This window comes from Eucalyptus grandis, chromosome 1, assembly GCF_016545825.1.
Source record: "Eucalyptus grandis isolate ANBG69807.140 chromosome 1, ASM1654582v1, whole genome shotgun sequence".
Taxonomy (NCBI): domain Eukaryota; kingdom Viridiplantae; phylum Streptophyta; class Magnoliopsida; order Myrtales; family Myrtaceae; genus Eucalyptus; species Eucalyptus grandis.
Genome location: NC_052612.1, coordinates 45,980,815 through 45,995,133, shown reverse-complemented (window position 1 = coordinate 45,995,133; position 14,319 = coordinate 45,980,815). Strand labels below are relative to the sequence as shown.

Below are 14,319 nucleotides of genomic sequence, written 5' to 3'. Positions count from 1 at the left end.
TGACAGGCGTGTCCTCGACTGGCGGATCTCCAAGAGCCACCTCCCTCTTTGTTGTCTTTTATCCTCTGCAAATTCTCTATCTTTGATCACGTGGTGGGTTTCCTTGACTTGGAACTCTCAACCTTGGTCGACAATTTTGATAGTGGGGAACAAAATCCACCCCTTGAACTCACGGTCTTCAACTTTTAACTTGGATGAGTCAACTCATCGATGACACTATGACGGTGCGTGCCAGTTGGAGATGCGAGCGATGGGGAGCAGCAGCAAAAGACATGTCACGGCTACCGTTGGAGCACAGCGAGGCCCTGGGGGACAATGTGAAGCCGCGACTGGCTACTTTGTTGCGAAGTTGCCAGAAGTGGTGAGAGGCAATCGCGTCGGAGGTGCGGCCACTGGTCTGGTCGCGGAGAGGGCGTTGGCGTGGAGAGTTGTCTCCGCTGAAAGCTGGCCGAGATCTCTCCCTCTCTCTTACGTGATTTCTTATTTCACGAATTGTGTCCGTATATTCTCAATTGCGTGACCCCCCTTCTCACTCTGTAATGTAGCCACCTATTTATAGGTGAGTTGATTAGGGTTTTTGATCAACATCTGAGGATTTTTTCAAATGCAATATTCCTTCACTGATTTTATTCAAGATTGTGATAGAATTTTTCTCCAATCTAAAATCTTGCAAAGTATTTTTTTTTTGTCACACTTGCCCTATCCGATGATATTGAAAAATCCCCATCACCAGTCCAATGTAAATGCAAATTAATAAATAAATGCACCTAAGATTATATGCTATGCAATTTAATTCTATTTTTTTAGGGGTTAAAAATTAATCTGTAATTTTTTAATGTAATAAATAATTAATTAGGTTGCCAAAATTTAGGTGTCAACAACCTTACATCAAGAAACCTTATAATTGTGCATAAAAATGGATGATGTACTAAAATAGAATTTGAGACACCTCAATTTTGAATCAAAATTACCTTACTTAATCTAATCAGCCACCATCTTGGAACTGATCAATACGGAAGAGGACATGCTTTTTGCTCATTCTCCTTCTTCAGATAGCCTTTGAAGAATATCATCGCAAATCATTCTTAAAATACTAGCCTACACTGACCTTCGAACACCAATTTATTACCATACCAAGATGTGCTCAAGTCCAATATAAATTGATTAGTGAAAATGTATTCAAGCTATCGAGCATTATCTAATGTCCTTTATTTATTATATAACCACATGTTTTTTCAAACTAAAATACTACATGATTCCTGTTAGCCGACGTTTATAGAATTTCTAACAAACTCTTCAGGGACGATCAATATAAGAAAGTTCTCATTTATTTTATGTGATCTCTTAACAGAGATGCACAATCTTGCATAATACTTCAGTCAGATCAACACTTAACAGAACACACTCGACGTAAAAATACAGACCTCCGGCTCTCTGCCCAATAGAATTGACATTTCCAAGAATGTCTGAATTTTATTACACACGCTGCTATTTATTCACGTACACGCACTCGGCCAAAACCCCCCAGAAAACACATTCAACTCTTATTGACCTTCCTGCAATTGCACCTGATCTCCCCGTTACTTCCGGTGAGAGGACTTATGTTTCCCATGTTTACTATCGACCGAGTGAAGCTCTTGAAGAAGGCACTCTGGTCGGCACTGAAGCTGTTGACGATGGGTACTGTCGCAGCATCGGCTGTCGAGTACAGCTCTTGATCAGTCTCAAAAAGCCCGTCATTTTTCTGGAGGTTGGAGTAGTAGTGGTTGTCAAACAAGTTCGGGGTCGTCGGATCGAGGTCGGTGATGACTTTAGGATTGAAGTTTGGAGGGCAAAGTTTCTGGAGAGCCGTCAAGTACCACGGGCTTAGGGTGGGATCGGGGCCGCCATTTTTGGTGAAGTTGTACAGCCTAGGGGTGAATGACTTGCAATGTGCACGTCCGAAGGTGTGAGCTCCTGTTTTATTATCATATGCACGAATAATTAGCTAAGAGAACAAAATATCTGCAGAGCTCAATTGTGAAGGTGGATAAATAGACCAATACTAGGAATGCTTAATAGAATTTGTATACTAAACATATGCAACAAACTCGTTAGTAAAAATATAAATAAATAATAGCGATATGTGACATCACTTATTTTATTGATTCTATCAAATGACCTCAGTATACTTGGCATTTCTCATACAAGTATGTGAGGGGCTTGCAAATTTTGATAGCATCCTCCTCCAATATTTATACTCTTGTAATGATATTAGGAATATAAAATTACCCATTGAACACGAATATATTTTTCAAATTTGTAATAAAAAAAATTACACATAAAAGTACACTAGTTTGATTGAAAACAAATCACAACAAAGAAAATATTACATTAATTCGATGGTTTCAACGCTATGAACCTCATCATGAATTGAACGATGAAGTGTCATCATTGACCACTTCTTCGTCTTGATAGCAGAAGTTATACTAGATATGACTTAAAGAGTTGCTGATACGGGCTTGATTTAGATCCATTTGAATTAAATGGTAATTCATATAGGGTTAGTTTGATTGAACTGAAAAGTAAAGTTAAAATCCCCTTGCGTGGATCCATCCTAAAATTCCTGCTTGGCCCATTTAATTTATATAATACCTACCCCCAATAAATATTTTCTTTTACTATTTTATTTAATAAAAAAATAATTAAAAAATTGTTTTAAAATAATCTATCTTTTTTAGAGTAGTGATGATACACAACTGCTCCTGAAATTAAGTCGAAGGCAATCCTTTACTTATTCAATTTTAGATTGAAAGAAACCCTCAATCCTTTAGCCAAAAATCCTTCTAATATATGTACATACCCATGCACAACATCGCATGGTCTAGGCACAACGCACGCACGTCAGTCGATCTCAAGTCATAGGCAATCCTCTACTTTTTCAATTTTTGGTAAAAAAGAAATCATTAATCCTCAGCCAAAATTCCTTCTAGTAAATGTGCATAGCCCATGCACGACCCAGGTACAGCCTAGGCACAACACATGCACTTTAGTCGATCTCATGTTTTAGGACGATTCTTTACTTAAATTCAATTTTAGATTAAAAAAAATTAACCCTTAATCCTTAACTAAAATTCCTTCTAGTAGATAGCATCGCCGGGGCATGGCCCATGCACATGCACAGCCCATGCCTGTCTGTTGATCTCAATGAAGAAGAGACCTTGATCATATTAGGAAGTTGAAATGTGCTAAATGAAAGTGATGCGATGTTTGTGCCAATAAGTTATGTGACAAAAATATTACATTTCACTCTGTTAATCTATTTTGTGCATCAATATCTGTAGTTGCATGTTCGTATCAAAATGCAAGTCCAACTGTTCTATTTTACCGGAAAGTGTGACAAGGTCGGTGATGTCCAAGCCCAAAACATAGAACTTGGAAGTGAGGTTGGCATAGCTATCAAAAGGGGAGGGGATCGATACGTTCGCTAGCCCTTGGTTCGCCGTCAAGCTGTCCCTCCTCCCCAAGAGCACCGTCCAATATGGACCTCCTGACTGCAATTTCATAAAAGTGATAATCAAGAGAAACACAATTATAATTCGTGTAGGCCAAGTGACAATAACGAATCCTAAGTATACTTTAAATATGTTTTATGTTTCTTTGACTAAAACGACATATACCAAATAAACGGAAGCGTTAGCAGCCAGGGCGAGGATGTCAGCGCAAGACACAGTCTCAGGACAAGTGCTCTCAATAGCCGCTTTGATCTTGTCCACCACACCGAACCCTCTTGCGGAATTAAAATTCGGAGCAGCATCTTTCTCGCTCTTTATGGTTGGGCTATTGTCCAGCAATACCGATCCATCACACCCCTTTAAACACGTCATGCTCAAGCATTAGGTTACGTGACTAATAACTCAATAATCAGATCGAAAGTACTGTAAAAAGAATGCGGCAAGTTGGAACTCATTGTCAATGGGAATTGATCTAGTGTAGGGACTCACTTGGACGAAGCAATCGTGAAAATGGAGACGGAGGAGGCTGGCGGTGATGCGTGGGTCATATTGAAGGGCCTCATGAATCACGGTCTGGACGATGCTGGACACGTCCGGGCATGTCTTTGCATAAAAATCAGCGGTTAGTTCAGCATTCAATGGATGGAGGAGAAACAACAAGGCGGCGGCAAAAAGGGCCACCACCGTTGGCGACGAAAGAGTAGAAGAATGGGCCATGACTCGTTCAAGTAAGGTGGTCTGGACTAATCGGACACCTCTCCGAAGTTGGACAATTTGAATCCCAAAGTACCTCCTTGGTCCTATATATATAGTTAGGATATGTCGAAGCTCCTACGGTTTTAAAATCATCATGAGCGCGTCAAATTATTAAAATAATTGTTTGCGAGCTCTAATGATCGAAGACTGTTTTCCGACGTCTCAAGGCGAAATTATTATTGTTGGATTGGGTGAAAGGATCGATTACTGATGCAAGTTTGGAGAGAAAATTCGGAGATGATTTCGTAAGAAGTGACGATCGAGATAATTAAAGGTTAATGGTAATATTCATCCTCCACCCACCACCTTCTCAGCTTTGAAGTATTCAATACGTGGCGACTTTGGTCAGATCCAATTAGAAGCAAAAGGCGTGCGAGATCGAGAAGGCAACGGTCGACGCATACCTCAGACCTAAAACTTCATCCCCTGCCAGGATATATGTATAATTAACCATTGTGTTTGGTCAACTATTTAATTTGGGACAAATAGGTATGGCAAAACTAGTATGCATTGTGCAGATTAGCTAGCAAATTGAATTATTTGACCTGATAATGTGGGTAATAATTATATATTAAATAGGCCATCGATAAATTTGCTTTCTTTATTGTTAAGGTATTAGATTGGATCATGCTTTATTAGAAGAGCAGCGATGTAATTTTTGAACTTTGTCCCTTTTCTTACCAAAGATATAATAGTATTCATTAGCATAATCAAGTTTTAGATGTTTAATGTTTCTTCCGGAATTAGAGGGAGTGGGGAAAATTATCTAATCAATCCCAAATCTATTGTATGACTGCCAATTCAATCTTAAACTTTTCAATTTTGCCAATTTAGTATTAAACCTTTGTGTGAAATTTCAATATAGTTATTTTGATCAATTTTTAGTCAAAATCACTAACGCGGCAGTTCAATTAATTTCAATATAATCATTCGGATCAATTTTCGCTTGAAATCACTAATACAATAGCTTGGTTCTCATACATCGTACGTGATACATCGCCACGTCAGGGATTTCTAGCGAAGAAATGATAAGGATGCAATTAGTCAAAATTGAAGAGGCTTCCTATTAGTGGAAAATGCAGAGGGTGGACCGAAAATAAGAATTCGTTTGAACATGACCTAACTTTTGATTAGGTTGTTTTAAGGATTATATAAGTAAAAAGACGAAGACTTATTTGAAGCGTCTCTGAACTCATTTCTTTTTAACTTTAAGATTGACTTTTTAGGTGGTTTTGGGGAGGTTCTTCGAATTCATCCCTTCAAAGTGCGCTATCTCAGCTCATTTGTTGTCTTTCTATCTTTTTAATTATTAGGTTTGTAATTTTATTCTTTTCCGAGCATTTTACAGACTAGCTGTTTGGCCGGCGCTTCTCTCGGGCATATCTTTTGCTCATAGCTAACAATGTCAGTCAAAGTCATACCGAAAAATAAAACTAATGTTAGTCAAAGGATGTCAGATGTGACATAAGGAGCTGAGAGTTGGTGAATCGTAATATTCATTACTTAGCAAAAAATCATTATTTTAGGAGGTCAAGGATTGATCAAAGTCAGAAGAAACGGGGTAATGTCATGTTTCGTAAATCATAAAACTATAGCATGAATTCCGAATGAATTTTTTTTTTCAAGATAATATTAACCTAAGAATGCAACGAAAATAACAATGAAGTAAATCCAGGAAATTAAAATCTACATTTTTTTCATTATTTGTGAATTTACTTCGAATCTTTTGGTTCAAGTTCTGTCTTTCAAATCTATGGCGTGCAGGATCTCTAAACAAAAAGCAAACTTGGGTGAACACTAAACTGAACCTACAATGGTGGTTGAGATTCCGGTTGGATCTTTCGAACTGAAATTTCATTTTATTATTTTGGCATTGCCGGCCACGATCTTGAACATGTAAGCCTGCGGCATGCTTTGGGTCCACAAAAATTTTATGTTCGCAGCAGTTGAAGATCGATGTATCTCGATGGCAGTTGAGAGGGCATGATCAACGCTCGAAATCTTTTATCACATGGCTAGGCAGCTTCTGAGAGTTTTCAATGATATCCTCATTGAAAAAGTTTCAACTTCCAATATTGAATTAAATCAGATAAATTTGATTAGCAACACAAAGTAGTGATCATTCAAGGGTGGGGTGGATCTTACTTATGGATGACATCACAATAAGGGTTGGAAGTTCAATGACAACAAATCAACAAAATAATGCTTATTGGTCAAATATGGACAAAATGGCAAAGCTATGCCACCGTGACAATCATAAAGATAAAATTAAATGTCACGTGACGAGCACACGAATAATCATACTTTTAACTTGGACTTTAATTATGTATAATAAATCTATCCTACTTTCTTTGTGTGAGACAATTACTTTTCTCAGTTAATTGAAACCAAGATTTTCTGTTGCTCGTTTTGTTCGTTTGCAAATTGATTTACACATATGGACTGTCTATTATTCATTTGTTAGTGGGAGAAAAAGTAATCGGTTCATCCGCCGCCGCCGTCACCGCTAACACGTCTCTCACAACCACCCAAACGCCTCTCTCGTATATGTCCTAATAATACTTATTCTACCTGTTTTCTTTCTTTTGTATTTATACATGTATTATCTGGAGAAGGAAGAGAAAATGTGGTGCTCACTGTTGACCATTGACGGGTCAACAATGACCAACACACGGTGGCGCGAGCGAAATCACGTTTCAGAACAAAATCGAATGGTTCGTCTCAGAATGGTTGCGCGGTTCAAGTTTAATTTGGAAGAGATGCGGTTCGTCTGATATTTTACTTAGTGAAATATGAAAATTTTAGGAGTCAAAGATTGACAGGAGGAAGAAAAAACGTCGCAATGTCAGGCCAACCAAGAACAACCACACTAATACGGTGGAAGCAATGAGAGAGGATTCGAAGAGAATAATAATATCGGTATTTCTATGGAAACCCTTTCAACATGAAAAGAAAAAAAATCACGTGGTGACGGAATCCATCACCTAACTTCAATAAGGAGTACAAAGAAGTCTAGTCGCACCAAGAATTACAGAGACACAAGCTTACCCTTCTACAAGACACTGTACCACAAAGTCTAAATTGCAAAGCATGTGCTACCACTCTCCAACAGTAAACACAACTCATTTGAAGATTGATAAAACCATTTAGAAAAACAATGAATACAACAAACTCATATGTCTTCAATTTGAAGGCAATGCAAACTTGAATGAGTACAAAACCTGACTCCTCTTTCTCTCTTTTCTCTCTTAGGTCTCCTCTCATATTTGCAAGACTACATTGTTAAGACTAAGAAGCTATCTTAGAAATGGGATAAGTACATTATTGGTGCCATAAGTTGTGTACGGCGTTCACTTTGATGTCAAAAGTTTCCATCTGATCACTTTGGTGCCAACGGTGAGAAATTCCGGCCAAAATGATTACGTGGCATTTATATTTTTTTTTAAAAAGTTGCTTGGCTTTTAAACGGCGTCGTTTTCCATCCTCTTCAAGAAACGACGTCGTTTTGCCCTTATACGTGGACATCCTCGCAAAAACGATGCCATTTAGCTCGTATGTGGATTGAAATTAGGGTTAGGGTTTCTTCCTCGCCGCTCGACCACCGTTGTTCACCCGCCAACGCTTGGCCACCGTCGCTCGGCCATCATTGTAGATGCTCGACCAGGTGAGTGAGGAGAGAATGAGATTGTTGCTTAGGCAAGAAGTGACAGAAAGAATAGGAGGCGAGGGTGGAGGAGGAGGAGGAAGAAGAGGAGTCGAAGGTTCCGCTACTGGTGCGCCGCCACCGCCGGTGCCGGTGCCGTTGTTGGTGCTGCTACTGGTGTGTTGCTGATGTTGCTGTTGGTGCCGTTCGTTGCTGGTGTCGTTCTTCAGGGAAGAAGACGACGTGCCTCCTCTCTCTCTCTCTCTCTCTCTCTCAATTTGGGGATTTAGGGTTTTGATTTGGGGGAAAGAAGCCAAACGACGTCGCTTTTGTGGTTTAGATGCCGACTATGCTCTCCGGTGAGCCACGTCAGCCAAAAAAATTAATAAAAAAAATGTCACGTCAGATTTCTAGTCAATCTTATCAGAGTTGGCACTAAAATGATCATTTTTCAATTTTTTTGACACTTAAGTGATCCGGCGGAAACTTTTGACACCAAAGTAAGCGCCGTATACAACTTTTGGCACTGTTAGTGCACTTATCCCTCTTAGAAATAGACCCACTCCAACACGTGCTATTGAGTTACAACTCATGGGTCTAGCCCATCACATAGACACTTAGCCCAACAATATTGATCTATCGAATTATATATTTGGGGTTTAATCACTAAAGATGATAAACAAATGAGATTTTTTCTGATTATGTTTTTCTAAAAAATAGATGATTAGGGTGAGAATCCAGTTATCCATTTCAATGTTTGGCAATAATATGAAACCAGCCATTTGACCCTATTAATTAGATTACAACTCAAAAAGGATAAAAAAAAAGGTTTTATATTTGGAGAGAGGGTTTAAGAGCTCTCTAATGAATGTACGGTTTCAACGGTTTATAAATTGTTATGCATCTGCCATCTTCATGAAATAATTTTGACATGTGCTATAGCCCGACTTATGATGAGATGGGGTGAAGATAAAAGTCTAAGAACCCGAAAGCCTTGCCCAACCCGAAAATCCTTGGCCTAAATAAACCAATGGAGTTTTCGAGTTTTATAATATTTTGTTAATTCCACTTTTGTCGCTATATGGAGAGACATTTCGGGCTAGCCATGTTATTGGGCTTCACATTGTGTAGCTCGAAATGGCTCGGCCCATATGACTTTATTAATTTTTTATATGCGTATTTTTATGTTTGTAATATTTTATTAATATTTTAAATTACGGGTTAATATCACAAAAAAAAATATCACAAAAAAAAACCTCAAACCAGTAAACTCGTGCTACATTTATCTAAATTAATTTTTGTGTCAACAGTGCCGCATTTACCCTAAACTAATTTTTATGTCATAAAAATATTTAACTAGTACATTCGTGCTTTATTTACCCCAAACTAGTGCCTCTATACCACAATTATTCCCTAAAACCCTAAATTCATCACAATTTGGGATAAATATGGCACAAGTATATTAGTTTGGGGTAAATGTGACACAAGCGTATAGGTTTGGGATTAGAGTAAATGTAGCACAACTATACCAATTTGAGAGTTTTTGTGATGCAAAAATTGGTTTCAGGTAAATATGGCACATATATATCAATTTGGGGTTTTCGACGGTATTAGCACTTATATAATTGAAGTGTAGAAAGTCATTTGCAAATTTGAAGAGGATAAAACTTTAGAAGCGAAATAAGTTACTTGCAATTTTTTATGTTCATTACGTCTTGGGCCTAACTCGCTATCCTGAAAGCATGGGTGAATGAACCAATCCATCTTCTTCTTCTTCGTCTTTTTTTTGTGCCTAGAAATCTTAGGCCTGAAATTTTGAGTCAGATCAAGTCGAAAATAGGCTAGAAGCTCAGCCTAATCAGCCATTTACACCCTTAAAAATCAGGAATAAACTATCAATAATCTCATTAATACACCTCGCCATTCATCTTCATCCACGATTGAGTGCAAATCTCTATCGGCATATCTTTTTAAGGAACCTTTTATCATGTAGTACTTCACACAAATCTTCAATATTTATTAGTCAGAAGAAAAAGTTGACCTAAAACAACAACTTTACACTCAGTTTGAATGGAGTGATTATGAAAGAAAATAATGTATTTAGATAATTGTGAGAGAAAAAAAAAGTAAAAGGAGTTGAAGGGATCAAATTATAATGTTAGTTGAATGCTAGCGAAGGAAGGATGAAAAATTGTTTTATAACATAACTTGCTAGAGCAGCTCCTAAAGAATCTCTCATAACTTCTTTACTGTACCCTGTTCACATTATGCTATTAAGATCTTATTGGAAACCCGGACAACACAACTTAATTGATCGATGATGACAAGGAAATTTTAGCAATATCTTTGATCATATCTTTTTATCTATAAAAAAAAAAAAAAAAAAAAAAAAAAAAAAAAAAAAAAAAACTCGAGGTGAAGAATTGCAAAGTTTCAATGCATCTTATACAAACCTTATATCAAGAAACCTTATAACTGTGCATAAAAATGGATGATGTCCTAAAATAGAATTTGAGACACCTCAATTTTGAATCAAAATTACCTTAATCTAATCAGCCACCATCTTGGAACTGATAAATACGGAAGAGGGCATGCTTTTTGCTCATTCTCCTTCTTCAGATAGCCTTTGAAGAATATCATCGCAAATCATTCTTAAAATACTAGCCTACACTGACCTTCGAACACCAATTTATTACCATACCAAGATGTGCTCAAGTCCAATATAAATTGATTAGCGAAAATGTATTCAAGCTATCGAGCATTATCTAATGTCCTTTATTTATTATATAACCACATGTTTTTTCAAACTAAAATACTACATGATTCCTGTTAGCCGACGTTTATAGAATTTCTAATAAACTCTTCAGGGATGATCAATATAAGAAAGTTCTCATTTATTTTTTGTGATCTCTTAACAGAGATGCACAATCTTGCATAATACTTCAGTCAGATCAACACTTAACAGAACACACTCGACGTAGAAATACAGACCTCCGGCTCTCTGCCCAATAGAATTGACATTTCCAAGAATGTCTGAATTTTATTACACACGCTGCTATTTATTCACGTACACGCACTCGGCCAAAACCCCCCAGAAAACACTTTCAACTCTTATTGACCTTCCTGCAATTGCACCTGATCTCCCCGTTACTTCCGGTGAGAGGACTTATGTTTCCCATGTTTACTATCGACCGAGTGAAGCTCTTGAAGAAGGCACTCTGGTCGGCACTGAAGCTGTTGACGATGGGTACTGTCGCAGCACCGGCTGTCGAGTACAGCTCTTGATCAGTCTCAAAAAGCCCGTCATTTTTCTGGAGGTTGGAGTAGTAGTGGTTGTCAAACAAGTTCGGGGTCGTCGGATCGAGGTCGGTGATGACTTTAGGATTGAAGTTTGGAGGGCAAAGTTTCTGGAGAGCCGTCAAGTACCACGGGCTTAGGGTGGGATCGGGGCCACCATTTTTGGTGAAGTTGTACAGCCTAGGGGTGAATGACTTGCAATGTGCACGTCCAAAGGTGTGAGCTCCTGTTTTATTATCATATGCACGAATAATTAGCTAAGAGAACAAAATATCTGCATAGCTCAATTGTGAAGGTGGATAAATAGACCAATACTAGGAATGCTTAATAGAATTTGTATACTAAACATATGCAACACACTCGTTAGTAAAAATATAAATAAATAATAGTGATATGTGACATCACTTATTTTATTGATTCTATCAAATGACCTCAGTATACTTGGCATTTCTCATACAAGTATGTGAGGGGCATGCAAATTTTGATAGCATCCTCCTCCAATATTTATACTCTTGTAATGATATTAGGAATATAAAATTACCCATTGAACACGAATATATTTTTCAAATTTGTAATAAAAAAATTACACATAAAAGTACACTAGTTTGATTGAAAACAAATCACAACAAAGAAAATATTACATTAATTCGATGGTTTCAACGCTATGAACCTCATCATGAATTGAACGATGAAGTGTCATCATTGACCACTTCTTCGTCTTGATAGCAGAAGTTATACTAGATAAGACTTAAAGAGTTGCTGATACGGGCTTGATTTAGATCCATTTGAATTAAAGATAAGTGGGATCCACGCAAGGAGATTTTAACTATACTCATTCAGTTCAATCAAACTAACCCTATTGAATTACCATTTTTATCAAGGACTAGCAAATTATGGACCTGCAAATGTATGAACCCATAATTTCTAATTTAATGAAATTGCATATCATCGGCTTCCTCTCCTTTTTGAATTTACCGAGGAGATAAGTCTCGGTCATGCAAAAAATTGTTTTTAAATAATCTATCTTTTTTAGAGTAGTGATGATACACAACTACTCCTGAAATTAAGTCGGGGCAATCCTTTACTTATTCAATTTTAGATTGAAAAGAAACCCTTAATCCTTTAGCTAAACTTCCTTCTAATATATCTATATACCCATGCACAACATGGCATGGCCCAGGCACAACGCATGCACGTCAGTTGATCTCAAGTGAAGGGCAATCCTTTACTTTTTCAATTTTTGGTAAAAAAGAAATCATTAATCCTCAGTCAAAATTCCTTCTAGTAAATGTGCATAGCCCGTGCACGACCCAGGTACAGCCTAGGCACAACACATGCACTTTAGTCGATCACATGTTTTAGGACGATTCTTTACTTAAATTCAATTTTAGATAAAAAAAAAATTTAACCCTTAATCCTTGACTAAAATTCCTTCTAGTAGATAGCATTGCCGGGGCACGGCCCATGCACATGCACAGCCCATGCCTGTCAGTTGATCTCAATGAAGAAGAGACCTTGATCATATTAGGAAGTTGAAATGTGCTAAATGAAAGTGATGCGATGTTTGTGCCGATAACTTATGTGACAAAAATCCGACATTTCACTCTGTTAATCTATTTTGTGCATCAATATCTGTAGTTGCATGTTCGTATCAAAATGCAAGTCCAACTGTTCTGTTTTACCGGAAAGTGTGACAAGGTCGGTGATGTCCAAGCCCAAAACATAGAACTTGGAAGTGAGGTTGGCATAGCTCTCAAAAGGGGAGGGTATCGATGTGTTCGCTAGTCCTTGGTTCGCCGTCAAGCTGTCCCTCCTCCCCAAGAGCACCGTCCAATATGGACCTCCTGACTGCAATTTCATAAATGTGATAATCAAGAGAAACACAATTATAATTCGTGTAGGCCAAGTGACAATAATGAATCCTAAGTATACTTTAAATATGTTTTATGTTTCTTTGACTAAAACGACACATACCAAATAAACGGAAGCGTTAGCAGCCAAGGCGAGGATGTCAGCGCAAGACACAGTCTCAGGACAAGTGCTCTCAATAGCCGCTTTGATCTTGTCCACCACACCGAACCCTCTTGCGGAATTAAAATTCGGAGCAGCATCTTTCTCGCTCTTTATGGTTGGGCTATTGTCCAGCAATACCGATCCATCACACCCCTTTAAACACGTCATGCTCAAGCATTAGGTTACGTGACTAATAACTCGATAATCAGATCGAAAGTACTGTAAAAAGAATGCGGTAAGTTGGAACTCATTGTCAATGGGAATTGATCTAGTGTAGGGACTCACCTGGACGAAGCAATCGTGGAAATGGAGACGGAGGAGGCTGGCGGTGATGCGTGGGTCATATTGAAGGGCCTCATGAATCACGGTCTGGACGATGCTGGACACGTCCGGGCATGTCTTTGCATAAAAATCAGCGGTTAGTTCAGCATTCAATGGATGGAGGAGAAACAACAAGGCGGCGGCAAAAAGGGCCACCACCGTTGGTGACGAAAGAGTAGAAGAACGGGCCATGACTCGTTCAGTAAGGTGGTCTGGACTAATCGGACACCTCTCCGAAGTTGGACAATTTGAATCTCAAAGTACCTCCTTGGTCCTATATATATAGTTAGGATATGTCGAAGCTCCTACGGTTTTAAAATCATCATGAGCACGTCAAATTATTAAAATAATTGCTTGCGAGCTCTAATGATCGAAGACTGTTTTCCGACGTCTCAAGGAGAAATTATTATTGTTGGATTGGGTGAAAGGATCGATTACTGATGCAAGTTTGGAGAGAAAATTCGGAGATGGTTTGGTAAGAAGTGACGATTGAGATAATAAAAGGTTAAGGGTAATATTCATCCTCCACCCACCACCCTCTAAGCTTTGAAGTTTTCAATACGTGGCGACCTTGGTCAGCTCCAATTAGAAGCAAAAGGCATGCGAGATTGAGAAGGCAACGGTCAACGCATACCTCAGACCTAAAATTTCATCCCCTGTTAGGATATATGTATAATTAACCATCGTATTTGGTCATCTATTTAATTTGGGACAAATGGTATAGCAAAACTAGTATGCATTGTGCAGATTGGCTAGCAAATTAGGTTATTTAACAGACTAATGCAGGTGATAATC

General features: G+C 38.1%; 2 protein-coding genes across 2 annotated transcripts; both read right to left on the bottom strand.

Moving 5' to 3' along the window:
• Positions 1-1,306: 1,306 nt before the first annotated feature.
• On the bottom strand, positions 1,307-4,274 carry LOC104445956 (peroxidase A2). The gene is made up of 4 exons (XM_010059884.2): positions 3,984-4,274; positions 3,660-3,851; positions 3,368-3,533; positions 1,307-1,956 (listed from the first exon to the last, which is right to left on the bottom strand). Exons 1-4 carry the CDS (start codon positions 4,209-4,211, stop codon positions 1,538-1,540), a joined length of 1,005 nt encoding a protein of 334 aa, XP_010058186.1. The 5' UTR covers positions 4,212-4,274; the 3' UTR covers positions 1,307-1,537.
• A 6,489-nt stretch (positions 4,275-10,763) lies between these two features.
• Positions 10,764-13,768, bottom strand: LOC104445924 (peroxidase A2). The gene is made up of 4 exons (XM_010059856.3): positions 13,489-13,768; positions 13,165-13,356; positions 12,873-13,038; positions 10,764-11,416 (listed from the first exon to the last, which is right to left on the bottom strand). The coding sequence occupies exons 1-4, from the start codon at positions 13,714-13,716 to the stop codon at positions 10,998-11,000; spliced, it is 1,005 nt and encodes a 334-aa protein (XP_010058158.1). The 5' UTR covers positions 13,717-13,768; the 3' UTR covers positions 10,764-10,997.
• Positions 13,769-14,319: the final 551 nt, after the last annotated feature.